Below are 23,852 nucleotides of genomic sequence, written 5' to 3' on the forward strand. Positions count from 1 at the left end.
AGCTCCTCCTGCCCTTCACCAGCAATGTCCTCTATTTGGGAGCTGGGGAGCCAGGTTCTTCTGGGTCCAGGGGCCCCTAGTGGTGGCCAGCCACTCTGCAGAGCCAATTCTACAGAGAGAAATGAAATTCTGAACAGAACATTAATTCTGCGCAAATTCTGCATTGCGCGGTGGTGCAGAATTCCCCTGGAGTAAAACCTCCAGTGAAGGAGCTTCCACAACCTCCCCAGGCATCTGTTCCATTGTCCTACTGTTCTTACAGTTAGGAAGTTTTTCCTGAGGTTTCATCTAAATCTGTTCTGCTGTAGTTTGAACCTATTGCCTCATGTCCTGCCCTTTGTGGCAGGAGAGAACAAGTTTTCTTAATCTTTTTTATGGCAGCCTTTCAAGTATTTCAAGACGGCTATCATGTTCCCCTTTTAATCCCTCTTTTCCAAACTAACATACCCAGTTCCTTCAGCCTTTGCTCATATGGCTTGTATTCCATCCCTTGGATCATCTTTGTCACTCATCTCTGGATCCTTTCCAGTTTCTCTACATCCTTTTTATACATTGGTGACCAAAATTGGACACAGTACTCCGGCTGAGGCCTAACCAGCACTGAGTAGAGCAATACTGCCACCTCCTATGACTTGCACACTATGCCTCAGTTAATGCAACCAGAAATTGTATTTGTTTTTTTGAAACAGCATCGCATGGCTGACTCATGTTGAGGCTGCGATCCACCACAACCCCCAGATCCTTCTCAGCAGTGCTGCTGCCAAGCCAGTTATCCCCCATTCTGTATTTGTGCTTTTGTTTTTTCTTCCCTAAGTGTAGCACAGTACATTTGTCTTTGCTGCATTTCATTTTGTTGTCTATAGCTCAGTTCTCCAATTTATGAAGATCCTTCTGAATTTTAGCTCTATTCTCCAAAGCGTTGGCAACATCCCCTAGAAACAAACCCTCGGGATTTGGGCGAGGATCTAATCTTCTTGCTTCAGAGTGAAAATCAACTGTCAGCTACTGCAGGTCAGGAGGGAACATTCCCTGAGGGGAGATTATCCAGCGTCTCCTATTGCCTAGTTCTTACACCTTCCTCTGAAGCAGGTGACGGGTGGCCGCTGTCAGAGAGAGGAGACTGGACGCTACGCAGGTGACATTCCCAGAGCTGATCCAGTCGGACAAGTCCTCAGTGCAGCCCTTTCTGCCTCCTGCATTCAGCACATTCATTCCTTAGTACTATTAACCCTTTGTATTACAGGAGCACCTATGGGCCCCAACAGGAATAGGGACCCTGTTGTGCCAGGCGCTGCACAGACACTCAGTGAGAAACAGTCCCTGCCCCAGAGAATTTATAATCTAAACTGACAAGAGCAGAGGAAGGCGGCTGGGCCAGTGGTTAGGCAGCTAGTTTTAGACAAAACCCACATTCACTTCTGGCTCTGACGCAGCCCTGGGGAAGTCACTTAGGGCCAGGTTTTTCAACGTATTTAGGTGCCTAACTCCCATTCATTCTAGTGGGAATTAGGTGCCTAGACACCTTTGAATATCTGATGCCTAGGTTCTTTGTCCCTCTGTTCCCATCCCTGCTATGGGGATGACAGCTCTGCCCTGCCTCCCTGAGGTGTGCGAGGGTAAAACATTAGAGATTGTGAGGCGCTCAGATACTGCAGTAAAGGGTGACATATACGTACCTAAGAGAGAAAGAAAGGCAGAATTATTATCCCCACTGCACAGATAGAACCTAGGAGTCCTGGTTCCCAACCCCCCTGGTATAACCTGCTACATCCCATTCCCCTCATTAGTCCAGCCTCCTAGGGCCCCCCTGCTTTAACCACTAGACTCCACTTCCCTCCCAGAGCTGGGGAGAGAACCCAGGAATCCTGATTCCCAGTCCCCTCTGCACTAACCCACTAGTACATGTTTCTTAGTTTGTAAGCTCTTTTAGGGAAGGGATCATGTCTTCCCAGGTCTTTGTCCCACACCCAGGAGTATGGGGGGCCTTTCTCCTAATTGGGTTCTACTCTAAAATACACATTTACTAATAATTAATAATATTTTCAGGGTTACTGGCTGCACAATGGCAGATGAAGCCGGAAAGTCCCAGGCACTGGTTAAAGCTGAGCTGAGTGTTAGCAAAGCCAAGGATGTGCGGAAGGAGACGGAGTTGAGGATGAAGTCTTATGCCAACTGGGAGGAGTTCCTCATGCCAGGCCCCATCTCCATTGCCATCCTAGGGCAGCTGGTTTTCATTTCAGCAGGGCAGGGAGACTTCTCCATCAATAAGAACCCCCCTAAGGATGGCTTCAAGCACATCAAATACCCAGAATCCTTCAGGGCCTGCCTGTGTCAAGTCAGTAACCAAGGCTGGGCAGCCTTCAACACTGCACACGTCAACATGGACCAGATCAGACTCCTCTCCATGAGCGTCCCGGGACGGATGAAGGTGATTGTTAAAATTCTGTTCCAGGACATGGAGACGGTGAATGCCATGCTGCCGACGCACCTAAAGAACATGAAGGCCGTGGCAGACGACTGCAAAGACTTAGCCCAGGTGGTGAAGGACAAGTATTCAGATGTCATCTACCTGATCCAGGAGCTGATGGAGGCCTGTTTGAACGCCAAGAAAGGTTACGAGGATGAGCTGAAAGACATCCAGATAGCCCTGCAGCAGGCACAGATCAAGGAGAAAGCAGCCAAGGAGGCACAGAAGCTGGCCGAGCAGTATCACAACCGGGTGAAGCAGCAGGTCGATGAATCCTTTAACCAGTACAAGGAAGCCATGAAAGCTATCCCCACAGGGTGGAATGCTGTGGGCATGACCATTGTGGAGAATATTACAGATGGAATGACCAGTTTAATCACTGGGTTTACAAGCATGTTCACGGGAAAACGCGGCAAGATGCAAGCTGGGGAAACGATAGCCAGTGTAGCGGCTGGCCCAGAGAAATTCAACCATGGAAGCATAATGCCGGCACTCAGCATTTTTTCAAAGTCAGGAATGCTACTGACGTTTGCAACGCAGCTCAAAGAGCTAAGCGATGAGCACGATGGCATCAACATGAAGAAAGTCATCAATGAGAAAACTCAGGAAGTTAACACCAACTGGCTGAAAGACAGTTTCCTAAAGATGAAGAGCAGCATAGACACGGAAAATATGTGTGAACCAAAAAATCAAGCTCAAGAGATCTGCGCATCTGGCCTCCATATTTGTGAACAGCTGGAAAAGATGGCCTTGTCCCAAAACAAAGGAAAGGAAGAAGAGGAGTCTCTTGTTGAAGAGATCAAACTCTTATACCAAAGAGCATCAGAATTTGATTCACACAGTAAATCCTCAGTGGGATCTCCTGCCTTTGCCCCCAAGCCGCTGAACGTGGCTAAATGTCAACAAGACTCAACGGGAGGATCCAGTGCCCTGCGAAACGCACATTTGAAGGTCGAGCAGAGCCGGGAGATGCTGAAGTCGACCCAGGATGAGTATCAGAGGAGCTTTGAGAACTTCAAGAGGCAGAATGAGGAGCTGATGAAGATCATGTGCACCATGGAGAAATGCAAGGTGCAAGAAATCGATTTTGAGATGGCACGGAAGATGCTGATCAAAGGGCTGGAGGCCCTGGGGAGGGTGAAGGAGCAGTGGGAGAAGATGGTGAGGTTCTTCCAGATGATCTCCAGCCTCATTGACTCCTGCCTCAGTCGGGACATCAAGGAATTTGTGAGCACTGTCTCGGACGTACAGAAAATTGAAAATTATTCCTCCAAATCCTTCGTGATAGACACCATCTACACCCAGGCGTTCAACGCTTCCAACGTGGCCCACCTGGTGCACATGATCTCCGAGACCTACACCGAAGTGTCCAATAATTACCTGATGGATCGCGTGAGCAGCCTGGGGCGACTGATCGCCATGGAACCTTCTGACCCGAGCTTCGAGTCCGAGCGGGAGGCATTGCAGAAAGGTTGCAAAGAGGCCCGCCAAGCCATCTACGACATGGTGATCGAGAAGAAGAAGGAGTTTGATAGGAGTGTCGAGGCCAGGGTGGAGACGATTGACAGGGAGCTGAAAGCTGTGCTGCCTCCGGTGAGCGTGGAAGAGCAGAAGGCAATTGAGGGAGCGGTGAAACGGGGGATGAAGGAGCTGACTGTGGAGGAAGAAGACCTGTTTGAGTAGATGGATTCACTGGTGGGGTCCCAGCTACTGGCTCACACTGTGGGGAGTCTCCATAATCAACCAATTGCAACCCACCTCGCTTCACTCAAAATATGACCTTTGCTTTGCAAGACCCAAGCTTGAGAAAGGCCAGCCTTGTAGTGAAGGTGCTGCATGAGGATTCGGCAAACCTTGGTTCTAGTCTTTACTCTGCCACATGCTGTCCTTTGTCACCCTGGGCAAGTCACCTTATTTCTCTGTCCTTTGGCTTCCCATCTCAGCTATGGGGGAGGTGAGACACTTAGGTACTAGCGGGCCCTGATGAGAACCTACAGAGAGATTCATGGAGCAGGGAGATGAGGAAACTGCCCATTCTCTGTGAAGCAGGATCTGAAGATTTTATAGACTGTCACAAGCAGCAGAGCTCCCACTACTTGAGCTGGATTGCAAATTCCACCTTCAATGACCCAGGAGAAATTTCCATTCACATGCTGCCATTGGAACCAGCCGGAGAGCCAGACAATTAGATTGGGGAGGTGGGGTAGGGGCTAGACTCCTGGGTTCTTTCATTATCTCTTGGAGGGAGGTGGTGTCTAGAGGTTAAAGCATCAGCGGCTGGGAGGCAGGAATCCTGGGTTCTAGTCCCTGTTCTGGGAAGGGAGTGAGGTGCAGTGGTTAGAGCAGGGGAGGGGGAGGGTGCTAGGAGCCAGGACTGGGGCTGGGAACCAGGAGCTCTTTCCTGTGTCTAACTTTGTTAGCTGTAGGGCAAGTCACTTCACCACTCTCTGGGCCTCACATCTGCAAGATGGGGCCATAGCACTTGCTGGACTCACAGGGCCAGATGTTCAAGGTATTTAATCACCCACTGGTGCAGATCGGCGCCTGGTGGTATTTTAAATTGGATTGCAAAGGGAATTAGGCACCTAGTAGAAGGCAAGGGGGATTAGGCACCTAACTAGCTTTGGCACATTTGAGAATCCCACTAGGCCCCCAGCTGCACTGTTAGGCACCTAAATCCCTTTGGAAATGTGGCCTACAGGGGTGTGGACTGGGAAGAGCCCATCTTGTGCCCACTGAAGTCGAGGCAAAACTCCCTTTGGTTTTGACTGGCCCAGGGTTCCTCCCAACATTTGAAAGGAAATCAGATGCTGACCTAGTCGTTCTCCTTAGGTGCATGGGGGGGGAGCAGGAATTCAGCCAACCAGCGGCACGCTGCGCACACTTGGCACTGAGTCAACCAGCAAATGTGAGCTGCCTGATGGGTCCTTGGACTTCCTGCTTTGCAAAGCCACAGCACTGAGCGTTTTCAATAAAGCCTCTGGAATTTACTAGCATTAAGGAGCCTGTCGTTATTTAGTAGAGCAATGCAGAATTTGGGCAGAATTAAAGTTCTGTGCAGAATTTCATTGTTCCCTGCTGAATTGGTGCTGCGGAGCTCCTAGCCACCACTAGGAGCTGCTGGACCCGTCAGAGCCCAGCTCAACAGTGCAAAAATAGAAGACACTGGGGGGAGGGGGGGGAGCCAGAGGGTTCCTGGCAGCTGCTGTTCCCAGCATGCCCTGAAAGCGGGAGGCATCGTGTCCTGCAATGAGCAGAGCGTCTGGCCTTCAGGGATGGAGCCCTGTGCAGTGTCAGCCCTGCACAGACCAGCACTGAAATCATCACAGGAAACTCCATCCAGCCCGGTCTGACCAGCATCAGCCTGTGTCTGCCTCTGGATCCCTTGGAATCGGGGGGGGAGGGGGTACGGATGTCTGTATTGGGGGGCCCATGCAGTCCCCTCCTTCTGAAGCAAATACCCCCTCCAGTTCCCCCAAAATATCCCCTCCAGCACCCCACATCTGTACCCACTCTCTAGCCCCTCTTCCCCCTGCAGTGTCCTCTCTTTGGGAACCTGTATATCAGGGGTCAGCAACCTTTCAGAAGTGGTGTGGCAAGTCTTCATTTATTCACTCTAATTTAAGGTTTTGCATGCCAGTGATACATTTTAACGTTTTTAGAAGGTCTCTTTCTATAAGTCTATAATATATAACTAAACTATTGTTGTATGTAAAGTAAATAAGGTTTTTAAAATGTTTAAGAAGCTTAATTTAAAATTAAATTAAAATGCAGAGCCCCCCGGGACCGGTGGCCAGGAACCAGGCAGTGAGAGTGCCACTGAAAATCAGCTTGCGTGAGGCCTTCGGCACGCATGCCATAGGTTGCCTACCCCTGCTCTATATGGTAACCCTGCAGGGACAGGCTGAAAAAAAGAGAATCGACCAACAGACCAGAGGGGCAGCGTTTCCCCCCAAGATGTGCCCAGCTGGCATGTGTGTTGCACCCAGACTGAGGTGCCCAAAAAAGCATAGCAGAGAAACAGGCACTGGGTTGACGCAGGGCTTTCCTTAACTCTCTACTCCTGGCAGAATCTTTTTTGTTGTCTGGATTGTTACACAGACCTGTTGACAGGTATTTTGAAATGAATTACCAAAATAATTGAACCTGATGTGATTTTATTCTATTATTTTGACAGATAAAATATGCAGAATTTTAAATGATTGTGCGCAGAATTTTTAATTGTTTGGCACAGAATTCTCCTAAGAGTACCCATGCCAGGGGCTCAGTGTGCCTCCTTTCCACCAATCCCAGAGTTCCCCATTCCCACCTTGACATGGGGTCTGTAGGCCCCCTTTGCCACCTACGTCAGGGGCTCTATGCGCCTACCCCGTCCATTTACTCCCTTTCCCCCACCATTCCCATTTCATTCCTTTCTCGCTGTGAGACCCGTCATTCAGGGTGTCAGCACATTCCCCTCCACTGGGGCTGTCATAAATAGAAAGGGAAGGGTAAACCCCTTTAAAATCCCTCCTGGCCAGAGGAAATCTCCTCTCACCTGTAAAGGGTTAAGAAGCTAAAGGTAACCTCGCTGGCACCTGACCAAAATGACCAATGAGGAGACAAGATACTTTCAAAAGCTGGGAGGAGGGAGAGAAACAAAGGGTTTGTGTGTCTGTCTACATTTTGTCTTTGCCGGGGATAGACCAGGAATGAAGCCTTAGAACTTTTAGTAAGTAATCTAGCTAGGTATGTGTTAGATTATGATTTCTTTAAATGGCTGAGAAAAGAATTGTGCTGAATAGAATAACTATTTCTGTCTGTGTATCTTTTTTGTAACTTAAGGTTTTTGCCTAGAGGGGTTCTCTATGTTTTGAATCTAATTACCCTGTAAGGTATTTACCATCCTGATTTTACAGGGGGGATTTCTTATTTCTAATTCTATTTTTATTAAAAGTCTTCTTGTAAGAAAACTGAATGCTTTTTTCATTGTTCTCAGATCCAGGGGTTTGGGTCTGTGGTCACCTATGCAAATTGGTGAGGCTTTTTATCCAACATTTCCCAGGAAAGGGAGGGTGCAAGTGTTGGGAGGATTGTTCATTGTTCTTAAGATCCAAGGGTCTGGGTCTGTAGTCACCTAGGCAAATTGGTGAGGCTTTTTACCAAACCTTGTCCAGGAAGTAGGGTGCAAGGTTTTTGGGAAGTATTTTGGGGGGAAAGACGTGTCCAAACAGCTCTTCCCCAGTAACCAGTATTTGTTTGGTGGTGGTAGCGGCCAATCCAAGGACAAAAGGGTGGAATATTTTGTACCTTGGGGAAGTTTTGACCTAAGCTGGTAAAGATAAGCTTAGGAGGTTTTTCATGCAGGTCCCCACATCTGTACCCTAGAGTTCAGAGTGGGGGAGGAACCTTGACATGGTGGCATAGCGGGACACTCATGTCTGACCCTGTACTAAGGGCCCCAGACTTTGACAAACCGTTCCTAGTAACCACAGATGCGTCCGAGCGTGGTGTGGGAGCAGTTTTAATGCAGAAAGGACCTGATCAAGAATTCCACCCTGTAGTGTTTCTCAGCAAAAAACTGTCTGAGAGGGAAAGCAACTGGTCAATCACTGAAAAAGAATGTTACGCCATTGTCTACGCTCTGGAAAAGCTACGCCCATATGTTTGGGGACGGCGTTTCCACCTGCAAACCGACCATGCTGCACTGAAGTGGCTTCACACCGTCAAAGAAACTAACAAAAAACTTCTTCGGTGGAGTTTAGCTCTCCAAGATTTTGATTTCGACATCCAACACATCTCAGGAGCTTCTAACAAAGTGGCTGATGCACTCTCACGTGAAAGTTTCCCAGAATCAACTGGTTAAAATCGTCCTTGAGATGTGGAAAATATTGTTAGTCTTTATGTACTTGGTGGTATATTTAGAGATGCATGTGTCTTATTAACTCTGTTTTCCTAGAGCTCCAGGAAGAAATCCCAGCCAGTGTTTCACCCTAGCTGAGATTTGGGGGGCGTGTCATAAATAGAAAGGGAAGGGTAAACCCCTTTAAAATCCCTCCTGGCCAGAGGAAATCTCCTCTCACCTGTAAAGGGTTAAGAAGCTAAAGGTAACCTCGCTGGCACCTGACCAAAATGACCAATGAGGAGACAAGATACTTTCAAAAGCTGGGAGGAGGGAGAGAAACAAAGGGTTTGTGTGTCTGTCTACATTTTGTCTTTGCCGGGGATAGACCAGGAATGAAGCCTTAGAACTTTTAGTAAGTAATCTAGCTAGGTATGTGTTAGATTATGATTTCTTTAAATGGCTGAGAAAAGAATTGTGCTGAATAGAATAACTATTTCTGTCTGTGTATCTTTTTTGTAACTTAAGGTTTTTGCCTAGAGGGGTTCTCTATGTTTTGAATCTAATTACCCTGTAAGGTATTTACCATCCTGATTTTACAGGGGGGATTTCTTATTTCTAATTCTATTTTTATTAAAAGTCTTCTTGTAAGAAAACTGAATGCTTTTTTCATTGTTCTCAGATCCAGGGGTTTGGGTCTGTGGTCACCTATGCAAATTGGTGAGGCTTTTTATCCAACATTTCCCAGGAAAGGGAGGGTGCAAGTGTTGGGAGGATTGTTCATTGTTCTTAAGATCCAAGGGTCTGGGTCTGTAGTCACCTAGGCAAATTGGTGAGGCTTTTTACCAAACCTTGTCCAGGAAGTAGGGTGCAAGGTTTTTGGGAAGTATTTTGGGGGGAAAGACGTGTCCAAACAGCTCTTCCCCAGTAACCAGTATTTGTTTGGTGGTGGTAGCGGCCAATCCAAGGACAAAAGGGTGGAATATTTTGTACCTTGGGGAAGTTTTGACCTAAGCTGGTAAAGATAAGCTTAGGAGGTTTTTCATGCAGGTCCCCACATCTGTACCCTAGAGTTCAGAGTGGGGGAGGAACCTTGACAGGGGCGATGGGCAGAGCGGAGCTGGGGTGCGGTTATGCTGGAAGATGCCAATGGTGCCATCAGCCAGTTCATTGACCTACAGGTAATTGCAGAGTGTGTCAAAGCTGCCACATCAATTGATTGCTGGCACCAGCCCTCGCATCTGCCCCTGCCCTACATCATACAGACCCACACCTGCCCCCAGGGTTCCATCCCCCACCTGAGGCAGGGAGCTGCTCCCTGCCCCACCTGTAACCCAAAACCACTGTGGAGGGGGGAAGGCAGTTGAAGACTGGGAGGGATGGGTCTAAAAAAATCACATTCTCCAGTCTTCAAGGCTAAAATCTCCTTGCAGATGCACACGCAAGAGCTCGTGACACGGAGAGTCACCTCCATGTTAAACTAGGAACACCGTGGGGAATCAGGGCCCTTGTTTGTTTTGTAGTTATGTGAGGCCCTTTCCTATTGAAAACATTTAAATTACAGACGTGACACTGCCTATTGGAGCTGATATGCCTTGGATTTCAGATCGGCAGGGGAAAGGTTAGATGCGTACTTGCAATGCAGGGAAGGAATCAGTCTGTCCAGTAGAAGATCCCTCAGACCTGAAGGGGCCACAGAACTTTTCCGTTTGGGAGGAACAACATAAAGGGCCAGACTCTGATCTCAGTAACCCGGGTGTGAATTTGGAATGGCCCCACTGACATCAATGGAGCCAGAGCCAATTCTGATCTCAGTGACCCTGATGCAAATCCAGAGCAACCCTGCTGTCATCAATGGAGTCAGGGCTGGATTCTGATCTCAATGACCCCGGTGTGAATCTGGAGCAACCCTGCTGCACCAGTGGAGTTGTTCTGTACTTGCCCAGGTGTAACCGTGCACAGATTGAATAACAGCTGTCCTCTGCTAACAGCTGGACCCAACATGTGTCTGTGATGCTCAGAGTTATTTTGTTCTTGCAGGCAGGATATCATCTCGTGGCAGCTCCCCATGGCTCTTTCGACTTGCTCTGGACGAGATGAGGGTTATAAGCTGGTCGTCCGGGACCATTTTGAGGCAGGGATGAGGGAACTGGTGTGTTTCGCCCAACACCTACTTGAAGCCGAGGAAGATCCGAATGCACACGGGAAAATCTGGGAACGAATTGAGGCAGCTTCCCGAGAGATGTCAGCAGCAGAAGAGGAGCTGGGAAGGCAGCTGAAGATCGTAGATGCCAGAACCGAGGAGTTAGTAGCAAAGAAGAAAAGCCTGCAGGACGAGCAAGAGGAAAAGAAAGGGAACCTCAAGGACTTAAGGAGACAGCTGGACTTTTGCCGCAGCTCAGAAAGAGAGGCCAGAGAGAGGCTGGAAAAGGCCAACAGGCACCTCAGAGAAATGCAGGCTGAGCTGCAGAGAAAACGAGAGGAAGCAGAACGCAACCGACTGCAACGAGATATCGGCATTGGGCTGATGTTTATTCCTCTCCTGGGGACAATTGCGGGTGAGTGGCTTGTACTGTTTGTACATTACAGCCTCATGGTGCCTTACTGCACATGCCTTGCAGTTGCTACCAGGGATTTAGGACTTGGAGAGTCCGTCCATCTGCTGGACACCATAGGATGGTGTGACATTCCCCTCTGGTGTTATCTGGACTGGGGATCTGCTAGGTCACTCCAATCCTTGACTCTGGGAGCCGGCCTTACCCTGCTCTGCTGTGAGAACCCCCACTCCTGGGCTGGTCACGCACAGCCTCTGGCATGTAAGCTGCTCCCAGCTACTTGCAGCTGAATGATACTAGCCAATATCTCCGGTCGCAGACACAACCCTGGAAACCTCCGTCTTGCAGTGTCCAGTTATGCTCGCTGGATGCTGCAAGCTAACATGAGTTCATCAATTTAACAAAGAAATTGATATGTACCAGGCTTGTTATCCCAAAGGGAGTCTCTGACACGCTCCAAACCAAAAACACTGCTTCAGATAGAATAAACAGATTTATTAACTACAAAGATTGACTTATAATCACTTAAAATCTAAGCATAACAAGTCAGATTTGGTCAAATGAAATAAAAGCAGAATGCATTCTAAGCTGATCTTAACACTTTCAGTGCCCTTACAAACTTAGATGCTTCTCAGCACAGGCTGGCTGGTTGCCCTTCAGCCAGACTCTCCCCTTTGATCAGCGCTTCAGCTGCTTGGTGGTGGTGTCTGTAGATGTAGGTAGAAGAGAGAGAGAGCATGGCAAATGTCCCTCCCTTTTATCATGTCCTTTCTTTCCTCTTGGCTTTCCACCCTCCACCCCCACCCCCCCGAGTCAGGTGGGCATTACCTCATCGCAGTCCCAAACTGACCAAAGGAAGGGGGGTGACTCCCTGGAGAGTCTAACAGATTGTTTTGTTGCTGCCTAAGCCAGTGTCCATTGTTCCTGTGAGGCTGGGCTGGGTTCGTCCCATACTTGCCATGATGAGGTGTGAACTATCTCTCTGCTCTTGGAGAGTTTTTGTCTGGGCTTGCTTTAAGCCATGAGGATACATTTTCAGCCTCATAACTGTATAGATTGTTACCAGATGTGCCTGTTACTTTGGGGTAGGCTCATTTATTAGGGTTACTCTTCTGGGGGTGGGGTGCTGTAATTCTATCAATGTACTGCTTGTGTCACTTGTGTGTTCACATGGAGCTCTACTCCTTCCTTCTGCAAGTCCCCTCCCAATGAAGCTATCCTGCAGGACCTAGGTTCCCCAGGACTGGGTTCCTCCAGCCCTAGAAACAGATGAACATGCGCGCACACGCACACACACAGCAAGTCTGAGTGGACCAGGTCAATCAGCACTCTCCAGCTAATCCCCTTATATGTCCCTGTACTCAATGCGCTGGGTCAAGCAGCACTTTCAAGCTGTCACCCTTATGTGCCCCTGGTCTTAATAGACTGGGCCGAGCAGCACTTTCAGCTGCCTCGCCTTATATGCCACAGTTTTAACATGTCCCTATCCCCACTTTCATGTTACAATTATACTGGTAGTAACCCACTTGATGAGCAAACCCCACAGGATTTTTGGGCGCTACAGGGATCTTTAGCCTAGGTAAAAGAAGCGTTGCTGCAGAGTGAATGGGGGAAGCTAAAAACACAAAAGAGCAAAGGTGAGAGAGAGAGAGAGAAGCAACCAGCTTAACCATAAAAGTTATTTATTGAATAATAGTGATAACCACACAAGGAGAGCCTAAACCAACATAACATAAATTATTAAAGATTAATACCTAAGGTAGAAAGGAAAACGGAGAGAGAAAGAGTGGGATCTCACCCACTCCATGAGGCTTGAACGGGTCGGGGTTCCCAGGTGATGGTGGTAGGTCAGGGTCCTGAGTGCTGGAGTCAGGCAGAACCCCCAGCACAATCAGTCAGGAGAAGATGGAGTCCCAGTGGAACTGATGCATAGTTTGGATCTAAGCATCAGAACACTTACTTGGGCATAGGTAGGACTTTTTGAAGAGAAAATACAATGGTTCAAGGGAGAACACTAGATTTGTTTATGGGTAAACTGATGAGTTAAGGGTTTTCTTTAGGCTAGACAATAGGAGCTGATCACTCTTGGCTATGGGTGATGTTCCTTCCAGGGAGCTCACAATGCAATTAGCCTGCTTCAGTATTTTGGATATCAATCACGGATTCTTTACTAGAATTGGTCTGATAACTCCTGAGCTGGGTGTGGGCAGGTGTAGGTTCATTAACATCTGGAGCAGAGATTCCCATGATGCCATGCTTCCCTGCTTTGCTGGTCCCAGAGTTCAGTGCGGTTCTCTGTTCTTCATTCTCTACGCTAATCCCTGTCCCATCTTTCATGCTGATGAGGCTAGGGGAGTTGTCTCTGTTTTCCATTCTGTATGCTAATGGAGATGTCTTAATCTTGTCACCCTTGTCAGGAGGGGTCTAGTTGTGTCTCCCAATGCCCTTCACTGCTCTCTGCAAGTCTTTTCTCTGATTGGTTTTAGTTCAAGCAGAGACCGGTGTGTGGAGGGGTGTCTTTCATGAGTCAGACAGGCTAGATACTGTGCCCTGGTTCCCCAAAAACACAGAGCTGACTAGTATCAACATGAAATTATAAACAGTAACATAACATTACTGTAACAATTACTAAAACATCACAATAACAACCATGCTCAGTGCATCATGAGCCTGTCGAAGACACCCAACATGACAAACTTTGCATTGGGTACCACACAGTCATTTCATAAAGATGAACATGGGGGTGTATGGTGTTCCCCCGAGGTACAGAGCGTCACAGATGGGTCCACTCAATCCCCTTTCTAGTAGTTCTTGCTCTCCCAGTCCCTACTGAGCATGGAGAACCAGCAAGAAACTAGCTAGCATAAAGGGGCTGCGGAAGGAGACACAGGGCCTTTCCCCTTTAGGAGGCACCAGCTCTGGATCAGGCCCCAGGGAGGGGGAATGGCTCAGGGGTGCAGGGAATGGGGCACGGGGCCTTTCCCCTCTGAGGCAGTGGGTCTGATTCTCTCTAACAGGATGTTTTGTTCTATATGAAGTACATTGGCAGGCTCTGAGGCTGCCTTCCCCAGCCCAGCTTGCAGTTTCAGCAGAAATGGTAAGGACTGATCAGGACACTGAGACCAAAATTTCCTCTTCTCCAGGGATGACTCACAAAGGAGCGGGGGTGTCATTATCCATGTTGTACAGATGGGGAAACTGAGGCATGGAGCAGGGCAGCGACAACAAGCACAGAAACAGAATAAAACATTGGAAACAGCTGTAAGGAACTTACAAAAAAAAACATTTGCCATCTCCTGTTATAAATATTGATGGTCAACAGCAGGCTTCAGGTATCCACCCTGTGTCTGAAGAATGGGGACAGAAATGGAAAAAGGCCCTGGCCCTAGCAAAATTAAAAAATGATTTGGGAGCCACTGCAATGCAACCAGCACCTTACAGTAAAAGCCAGGTTCTGGTAAAACCTAAACTGGGACCTAGACAGGTGCCTGTCAGAATGGGAAAAGTAAGGGCCCAGGAGGGAGAAGTAGCAAACAATATTTTCACTGGACTGGTAAATGAAATAAAAGAAATAACGGAACAAATCAGAGAGCACATTAGGAGACAAGAGCTGTGACTTCATCGCAGGGGAGTAAATAAAAAAGAATTTCCAAGTGAAAAACCAAAGATTAAGCGGGTTAACACCTATAACTGATACATTAACATATGGAGTTGCCCAAAAACAGTTAACTGAAGCATGGAAGGGCACTCCCACAATCCATTTGGCAGGCAAACAAAAGCAATAGACACTGGGGGAACAAATTCAGGTTTTGCAAGAGCAGGTAACGACCCCCACTCTCCTTTCAATGCCAGGATAAAAACCAGGGGTGCAGGTTCCCAACTGTGCAAGTTCCCAGTTACTTTAACCCCTGGAGCCCACACTCCTTGCTCAGAGCTAAAAATAGAACCTTCTTTCTCAAATATTTTTACATACCGGTTAAGTTTTCCTTTATATCCTTTCTCAGTTTGCTAAATTTACTGCTGCTGCCTGTACTTTAAGATACCTTCCTATAGTTAGCCCTGGTCTACACTAGGAGTTGAGGTCGAATTTAGCAGCGTTAAATCGATTTAACCCTGCACCCGTTCACATGATGAAGCCCTTTTTTTCGACTTAAAGGGCTCTTAAAATCGATTTCCTTACTCTACCCCTGACAAGTGGATTAGCGCTTAAATCGGCCTTGCCGGGTCAAATTTGGGGTACTGTGGACACAATTAGACCCATCACGCCATGGCTCATGAAGCCATACACAGGCAGCCTGGACGGTAGTCAGGAGCTGTTCAACTACAGGCTGAGCAAGTGCAGAATGGTGGTAGAATGTGCATTTGGACGTTTAAAAGCGCGCTGGCGCAGTTTACTGACTCACTTAGACCTCAGCGAAACCAATATTCCCACTGTTATTACCGCTTGCTGTGCGCTCCACAATATTTGTGAGAAGGGGGAGACGTTTATGGTGGGGTGGGAGGTTGAGGCAAATCGCCTGGCTGCTGGTTACGCGCAGCCAGACACCAGGGCGGTTAGAAGAGCACAGGAGGGCGCGGTGCGCATCAGAGAAGCTTTGAAAACCAGTTTCATGACTGGACAGGCTATGGTGTGTAAGTTCTGTTTGTTTCTCCTTGATGAAACCCCCCGTCCCTTGGTTCACTCTACTTCCCTGGATGGCTTCATGAGCCATGGCATTAAGGGGTAGGCTGGGTGCTCAAGGATAACATCCCCAACGGTTATTCAACATCCCCAACGGTTATTTTCTGGTCTGGGAATAAAGTCCCTTCCTGCAGCTTTTGAAACAGACCAGAGTTCCTGAAGATGCGAGCGTCATGTACCTTTCCTGGCCATCCCACGTTGATGTTGGTGAAATGACCCTCGTGATCCACCAGAGCTTGCAGCACTATTGAAAAGTACCCCTTGCGGTTTATGTACTCGCCGGCTTGGTGCTCCGGTGCCAAGATAGGGATATGGGTTCCGTCTATGGCACCATCACAGTTAGGGAATCCCATTGCAGCAAAGCCATCCACTATGACCTGCACATTTCCCAGGGTCACTACCCTTGATATCAGCAGATCTTTGATTGCATTGGCTACTTGCATCACAGCAGCCCCCACAGTAGATTTGCCCATTCCAAATTGATTCCCAACTGACCGGTAGCTGTCTGGCGTTGCAAGCTTCCACAGGGCTATTGCCACTCGCTTCTCAACTGTGAGGGCTGCTCTCATCTTGGTATTCATGCGCTTCAGGGCAGGGGAAAGCAAGTCACAAAGTTCCATGAAAGTGCCCTTACGCATGCGAAAGTTTCGCCACCACTGGGAATCGTCCCAGACCTGCAACACTATGCGGTCCCACCAGTCTGTGCTTGTTTCCCGAGCCCAGAATCGGCGTTCCACCGCATGAATCTGCCCCATTAGCACCATGATGCCTGCATTGGCAGGGCCTATGCTTTCAGAGAAGTCTGTGTTCATGTCCTCATCACTCACGTCACCGCGCTGACGTCGCCTACTCGTCCGGTATCGCTTTGCCAGGTTCTGGTGCTGCACATACTGCTGGATAATGCGTGTGTTGTTTAATGTGCTCCTAATTGCCAAAGTGAGCTGAGCGGCCTCCATGCTTGCCTTGGTATGGCGTACGCACAGAAAAAAGGCGCAGAACGATTGTCTGCCATTGCTCTGACAGAGGGAGGGGCGACTGACGGCATGGCTTACAGGGTTGGCTTACAGGGAATTAAAATCAACAAAGGGGGTGGCTTTACATCAAGGAGTATTTCAGGCAGGATTTCACGGAGGGTTCCAATAAGAAATGGTGCACCTAAGTAATTGTTCTTATTGGAACAAGCAGGTTTGTCTGGCCTCTGATTGATACATGGCTAGATTTACCTCGCTGCACCTTCTCTGTGAGTGACTGCAGTGTGACCTAGAGGAATGAGTCCCCTAGATGGGGGGGGAGGGGGGAAGCAAATGAGTACAAAACAAATCTGGTCTATTTCTTGTTTTGATCCACTCCATCTATCTTTTACATCTTTGGCTGGCAGCAGACGGTGCAGGACTGCAAGCCATCCACATCTTATGGCTGATCGGCAGAAGATGGTGCAATAGGACTGCTAGCGATCCTCATCTCTTGCCTGCCCAGCATAAGATGGTTCAATAGGACTGACTGCAGGACTAAAGAGAATGACCCAGTCGAGTCACTCCAAATTTAGTCCCTGCACCCATGTCTGCCCAGGCGCTCCTGATTGACCTCACAGAGGCGACCAGGAGCACCTCGGACACGACAATGATGGCTACCAGTCCTATTGCACCGTCTGCTGCCACAAGGCAATGGGTTGCTGCTGCTGTGTAGCAATGCAGTACCGCGTCTGCCAGCACCCAGGAGACATATGGTGACCGTGAGCTGAGTGGGCTCCATGCTTGCCGTGGTATGGCATCTGCACAGGTAACTCAGGAAAAAAGGTGTGAAACGATTGTCTGCCGTTGCTTTCACAGCGGGAGGGAGGGAGGGAGGGAAGGCCTGATCACATGTACCCAGAACCACCCGCAACAATGTTTTTTACCCCATCAGGCACTGGGATCTCAACCCAGAATTCCAATGGGCAGTGGAGACTGCAGGAACAGTGGGATAGCTACCCACAGTGCAACACTCCGGAAGTCGACGCTTGCCTCGGTACTGTGGAAGCACTCCGCCGAGTTAATGCACTTAATGCACTTAGAGCATTTTCTGTGGGGACACACACACTCGAATATATAAAACCGATTTCTAAAAAACCAACTTCTATAAATTCGACCTAATTTCATAGTGTAGACATACCCTCAATCTCTCTTGGCTCAGGTCTCCTTACCTTCCTAGGTTGCTCTTCACCCACTCTTCCCCCCCATCTCTCCTCACTGCTACTCTCTCTCTGTTTTAAAAGGTATAGTTTTTACAAATATCTCCAAAAAATAAAGCAATTAAAAACAAAACAACAAAGAGAAAACAAGATAAATACTTTAAATAAATCCAGTAAATTAATTATTTTAGCCCTTCAGGAATGCAACAGCTGGAATTACTCCTAACTTTCTTAAAGATATGGCTGCCAAGCAACAAAATGTAGACTCTGCTTCTAATTCTACCCACTGACTAATATTTGAAACACGGGCTTTCCTTATTTCCATATAGCAAAGTTTTAAAATAAAGTTTAATATAAAGTAATGAAAAGTACCTTAAGTTGCTAAATTAATACAACAAATTTGGCAAATATTAATATACATTTTTATCAATTTTTATTAACAAGTTTTAAATAGGGTAATAACTTGCTTAGTTAAATGTTTTTTTATTTTTTTTAAAATTTTTGTTTGCCTTATTTTGAGCACACAGGAGACTCCCCTCAGGGCTCTGGTTGGATACCCGGCCCTGCTCCCCCTCCTCTGGGTGGGGAAGGGGACACACAGGTTGCTGGAGAGGGCACAAGCCCCAGGCTGCATGTGAGGAGCACCAGGGCCCAAAGGGAAGGAGGCCCTGGGCTGGGGCTGCTAGGAAGGACCGTAGGACTGTGAGTGGCTGGGGGTGAGTCCTGGGTGAATGTCTGTCTCCCCACATGCTGTTGGAGGGGTCTGCGCCCCACAGCAAGAGGGGGTGCAATTAGCTACCAGCTAAGGGACCCCCCTTCACACGTGCAGTGCTTGGGCCCCAATCTCAGTTGAGGTGGGGGTGTGTGCAGCGCCCAATGCGATGAGGCCCTGATCTTGGTTAGGGGCAGGTCTGTGCAGAGTCTGGCATGATGGGAGGACCCGATCTTGGTCGAGGCCTCTAAGCACTAGTGTAATACAAACAATAATAACCATAACTAATTACATTCGGTTCCCCCAGGCTCCGTCTTGGTCGGCTGTGGGCAGGTAGCTTTGGATGCCGCCAATAAAGCCGCAGGCGAGGCCCAGGATGCCGTTCATCGACACACGAATGAAGCGGCCAGGTGCTCAGCAGACGTCCGCAGGTACGATGAGCAGGAGCGGCGGGTGGAGGCCGAGATCGCGGCCAACGAGCCGCGCCTGGCTCAGATAGACGTGGAGCGACAGGCGTTGGCCGTGCTACAGGGGGAGATCGTCGCCCTGCAGAATGGGCTGCGGAAATGTGTTACCTTCATGAACGGGCTAGTGGGGAAGGTCTGTGTGGCAAAGAGGCTCACCGAGGACCTGCTGATCTACGAGGAGCTAGCCAACGTCCTCGGAGAGGTCGTTCAGCACATCTTACCCACAATGAGCCCGGGAGGCGAGGCTGGCACGAGATTCCTGGCCACGGGGGAACTCCAGGGCCTCATTGACAAGTTAAAGTCGGGCAGCTGCAGCCTCAGAGCCCGGGCAGACGCCGAGTCAGCAGCAATTGAGTTTTAGGGGCACTGTTTCAAAAGCCGAAGTCCCTGGCCCATGGCTGGGCTATGGCGAGCACATGGGTTTCTGTCTACACTTGAGAATCATACCGGGCTAACCACGCTCGTTAGGTAGGGTTGCCACCTCTGAGCAGAGGTGGATTAAGATTTATTGGGGCCCTGGGCATAAAGAACATTTGGGCCCCCCCACCCCATTAAAAACACAAATGTATCAGAATGCATTAATGCAAAGTCTCCATTCAATGTTTACATGCTGCATTAATAATAAAGCAAATAAATCCCAGTTCATTATGCTTAAATTAATTGCTCAATTTTTCCACATAGAAAATGGAATCTGGCTATTATCCGTACCATCACACAAAGGTGTTCACTGCAAATCTGGACAACACTGGTGTTACACAAACCAGCCGTTCACAGGTCAACAAGTGGGTCTTTTATCTCTCCCAGTTTTCTTAAACCTGACCATTTTGCATGTTTTCCACCTACTGATCCTGTTACAATCCAGTTTCTCTACTGTGGAAGCAAAGAGGTCTGAAAGACAACAGTCACAATTCCCAGAAAGTAACTTAATGAAAAGAAATAATCCTAACCTGAGGTAACAATTATTCTATTATTAAGAACTTTAAATTTCAGCCAATGGTGAGAACTGGTTTAAAACCAAGTTTGTAATTGATCACATCAGCTATGACAAAATGTTGAAAGAATCTGATGTGTGCCAAAGTGACTCTTTTGGCTTTTCTAAGCAATTCATGTGAAACCATGAGAAAGTTGACATTTTACCTATTAAGGTTTAGGACTAACTATTTCAGCTAATCAGAAACTAGCTTATACATATACATTAAATCACACTTTTAAAAACAGGCCAGGTTCTGAGTAGCCAGAGCACATACCAGGATGTTCGGTCATTACTAAGTCGACGAGAATATAGTTTTTCCAGTAATACCGCAGAGAGAGAATATTCATCACTCCATTATACCAATGCCTCATCATCATTGTCATGGAGTGGACAACGACGGAGAGAAAAAGGTTACTGGAACTGAAGGGCCTCACAAAATACATTTCTCCCACTTCTATAACTATCTGGATTTGTCCTTCATGTTTTATTCCCCAGCCAGGCTTGGGTTTGGCATTCCCATAGCAACAGACGACCATCAGCCCATGAGGACAGTTGATTCCACTGGCCATCTTTGTTAAGTAAATTTCGGCACCCCACAATTCCTTTGTGAAATTCATAGCTGAGTGAGCTGGGGCTGGAAGCTGTGTACATAGTAGCGCCACATCAGTCCATGCTGGGTGCTGGGAGACGGTAAAAGTACACCAGCCTGGGGTAAGAAGCACCATAGTCTTTCAGCCAATGCTAAGCGGGGAGAACATTATGTAAGTGGGGGAATGGTCCAACTATTGTGGGGAACTTTCCTGGCTTCTCCACTACCCCGGTGAAATGGGCTAGCAGAAGGATCTGAGTCCTCGCTCCCACTTCCTTTACCCAGAGGCCTCCCTGCCCTTGAGGACACCCCTTCCACTCTCCTGTCTGGCAGAGTCCTTGTAACTCTGACAAGGCTGGTCCAGGATTCCTGGGGGGCTCAACCCACAAACTTGCTGTGGTCACCTAGGACAGGGGCTAGGGTGTCCCCACTCCGGCGTGCTCTCTCTGCTGTTACCAGATTTGCCTGTTACTTTGGGGTATACTCATTTATTTGGTTTCAGAGTAGCAGCCGTGTTAGTCTGTATCTGCAAAAAGAACAGGAGGACTTGTGGCACCTTAGAGACTAACAAATTTATTTGAGCATAAGCTTTCGTGGGCTAAAACCCACTTCATCAGATGCATGGAGTGGAAAATACAGTAGGAAGATATATATATACACACACACAGAGAACATGAAACAATGGGTGTTACCTTACACACTATAACGAGAGTGATCAGCTAAGGTGAGCTATTACCAGCAGGAGAGGGAAAAAAAAAAAAAAAACAACCCCACCTTTTGTAGTGATAATCAAGATGGGCCATTTCCAGCAGTTGACAAGAACGTGTGAGGAACAGTAGGGGGGAAAAATAAACATGGGGCAATAATTTTACTTTGTGTAATGACACATCCACTCCCAGTCTCTTGTCAAGCCTAATTTAATGGTGTCCAGTTGGCAAATTAATTCCAATTCAGCAGTCTCTCATTTGAGTCTGTTTCTGAAGTTTTTTATTGAAGAATTGCCACTTTTAGGTCTGTAATTGAGTGACCAGGGAGGTTGAAGTGTTCTCCGACTGGTTTTTGAATGTTATACTTCTTGACGTCTGATTTGTGTCCATTTATTCTTTTGCGTAGAGACTGTCCGGTTTGGCCAATGTACATGGCAGCGGGGCATTGCTGGCACATATCACATTGGTAGACGTGCAGGTGAACAAGCCTCTGATAGTGTGGCTGATGTGATTAGGCCCTATGATGGTGTCCCCTGAATAGATATGTAGACACAGTTGGCAACGGGCTTTGTTGCAAGGATAGGTTCCTGGGTCAGTGGTTCTGTTGTGTGGTGTGTGGTTGCTGGTGAGTATTTGCTTCAGGTTGAGGGGCTGTCTGTAAGTGAGGACTGGCCTGTCTCCCAAGATCTGTGAGAGTGATGGATCGTCCTTCAGGATCGGTTGTAGATCCCTGATGATGCACTGGAGAGGTTTTAGTTGGGGGCTGAAGGTGACGGCTAGTGCTGTTCTGTTACTTTCTTTGTTGGGTCTGTCCTGTAGTAGGTGACTTCTGGGTACTCTTCTGGCTCTGTTAATCTGTTTCTTCACGTCAGCAGGTGGGTATTGTAGTTGTAAGAACGCTTGATAGAGATCTTGTAGGTGTTTGTCTCTGTCGGAGGGGTTGGAACAAATGCGGTTGTATCGTAGAGCTTGGCTGTAGACAATGGATCGTGTGGTGTGGTCTGGATGAAAGCTGGAGGAATGTAGGTAAATATAGTGGTCAGTAGGTTTCCGGTATAGGGTGGTGTTTATGTGACCATCGCTTATTAGCACTGTAGCATCCAGGAAGTGGATCTCTTGTGTGGACTGGTCCAGGCTGAGGTTGATGGTGGGATGGAAATTGTTGAAATCTTGGTGAATTCCTCAAGAGCTTCTTTTCCATGGGTCCAGATGATGAAGATATCAGTATAGCGCAAGTAGAGTAGGGGCATTAGGGGACGAGAGCTAAGGAAGTGTTGTTCTAAGTCAGCCATAAAAATGTTGGCATACTTTGACTGGTATCACTGCACTGGATGCTTCCCTGACCCACTGATCATTACATACAATTTAAAGCAAATACAATTTATTTAATCAGCAATTAATTTAAAAAATAAGGAAAATTGGGAAAGCTTAAAGGAAAACACATCACCCCGCTCTGTGGCAGGAAACATCACAAACAGTGTCTCTGGAATGTCAGGAGAGTTCACAGTCTGTTCCTTGTAGGTCCCAGGCCTCCTCCTCCAGCCCTGGCTGTGCTGAAGGGATGCTGCGGGTTGGACACTTGCTCTGGTGGTGGCCACACACCGCCAGGCTTTCGGTGGTGGGACCCTTCTTCTCAGCATCAGCCCCCTGTCGGGTTAAGATCCCCCTCCCAGTCTGGCCTGCAAGGACCCTTGGCTGTGGGTGTCTTTCTGTGCTGGGCCCTTTGCCCACGGTCCCCCCTTGGCTGGCCCCAGTTGCTCACCGCACCCAGACTGCTCCAGTTCCAGCCCCAGCTCCACTGTTCTAGCTCCGGCTCCACTATGCCTCAGCACAGCTGCTGCTGCCCTGCCTCCAGCCCCCTGGGCTGCTTCTCTGGCCCCGAGGCTGCAGCCCTGCTCCCAGCACAAGATCTGCTCTCTCGGGGCTGTGTCTCTGGCTCTGTGGCTGCAGCTCTGCTCCCAGCACAGGATTTGCTCCCTGGGCAGCTTTTCTGGCCCCTCTGGATCTGGCACAGCTCTGCTCCTCAGCTCAGCTCTGGTCCCTGCTTTCTCCTTAGTTCGGCCCCACTCTGTCTGACCCAGGCAATTCCAGCTCACACAGAGGACGGGACCCCCCTAGCCTCCTGACTCCCTGATTAGCCTGCCCGCCCTGTCAACCAGGCTGATCTGGAGCATTGACCTCTCCCCATTGTTCCTGGGGACTGTCAGTCTCAGGGTCCTGATTTTCCATTGACCCTCCCCCTTTCTTTTGGTACTGGGAGCTAGCAACCAAAACACCCCCAGTGAGTGTTAGTGAGGGGACAACAGCCCCCTTACATATACTATGGAAGCCTCAGATCAGCTGAGTAGGCAGGTAAATAACGTCCTATCACAATGGACCCAGCAAAAATCCACACTAAGACCCCAAGGCTGTGAACCACGTGCATGGGGAGGTGAGATCCACAAAGATCTCAGGTGTGCGGGGAGGGGGGTAAATAGGGCTACATCATGACATATTAGGATGGGGTAAATTATGCTGCATTGTGAGGTACAGGGATAGGGGCATCCAAAGGCATAAAAAACACAAAGCCTCTGTCTCACCGTATACTTTGCAGTCATCAAAAAAACCTGGAAATCAGGGGGGTGGGGGGAGAGAATAGGTCCCGTCTCGGGGAGAGAAGGGACTGAACATTGAGAGGCCAGGAGGAGGTGATGGGGGCCCCCACAGAGTG

At 48.4% G+C, this 23,852-nt stretch overlaps 1 protein-coding gene across 3 annotated transcripts; it reads left to right on the forward strand.

The window, feature by feature from the left end:
- Positions 1 to 8,014: 8,014 nt before the first annotated feature.
- On the forward strand, positions 8,015 to 19,319 carry LOC141998246 (uncharacterized). Of its 3 annotated transcripts, none has more exons than XM_074970942.1 (4): positions 8,015 to 8,720; positions 10,329 to 10,846; positions 17,430 to 17,531; positions 18,714 to 19,319. In XM_074970942.1, the coding sequence occupies exons 2-4, from the start codon at positions 10,357 to 10,359 to the stop codon at positions 19,232 to 19,234; spliced, it is 1,113 nt and encodes a 370-aa protein (XP_074827043.1). In that variant the 5' UTR covers positions 8,015 to 8,720; positions 10,329 to 10,356; the 3' UTR covers positions 19,235 to 19,319. The 3 variants fall into 3 exon arrangements, with proteins under 3 accessions (XP_074827043.1, XP_074827042.1, XP_074827044.1); XM_074970941.1 differs by having other exon boundaries at positions 8,015 to 8,703; XM_074970943.1 differs by lacking the exon at positions 17,430 to 17,531 and having other exon boundaries at positions 8,015 to 8,703.
- The last annotated feature ends 4,533 nt before the right edge of the window (positions 19,320 to 23,852 follow it).

This window comes from Natator depressus, chromosome 14 (genome assembly GCF_965152275.1).
Source record: "Natator depressus isolate rNatDep1 chromosome 14, rNatDep2.hap1, whole genome shotgun sequence".
Lineage (NCBI taxonomy): Eukaryota > Metazoa > Chordata > Testudines > Cheloniidae > Natator > Natator depressus.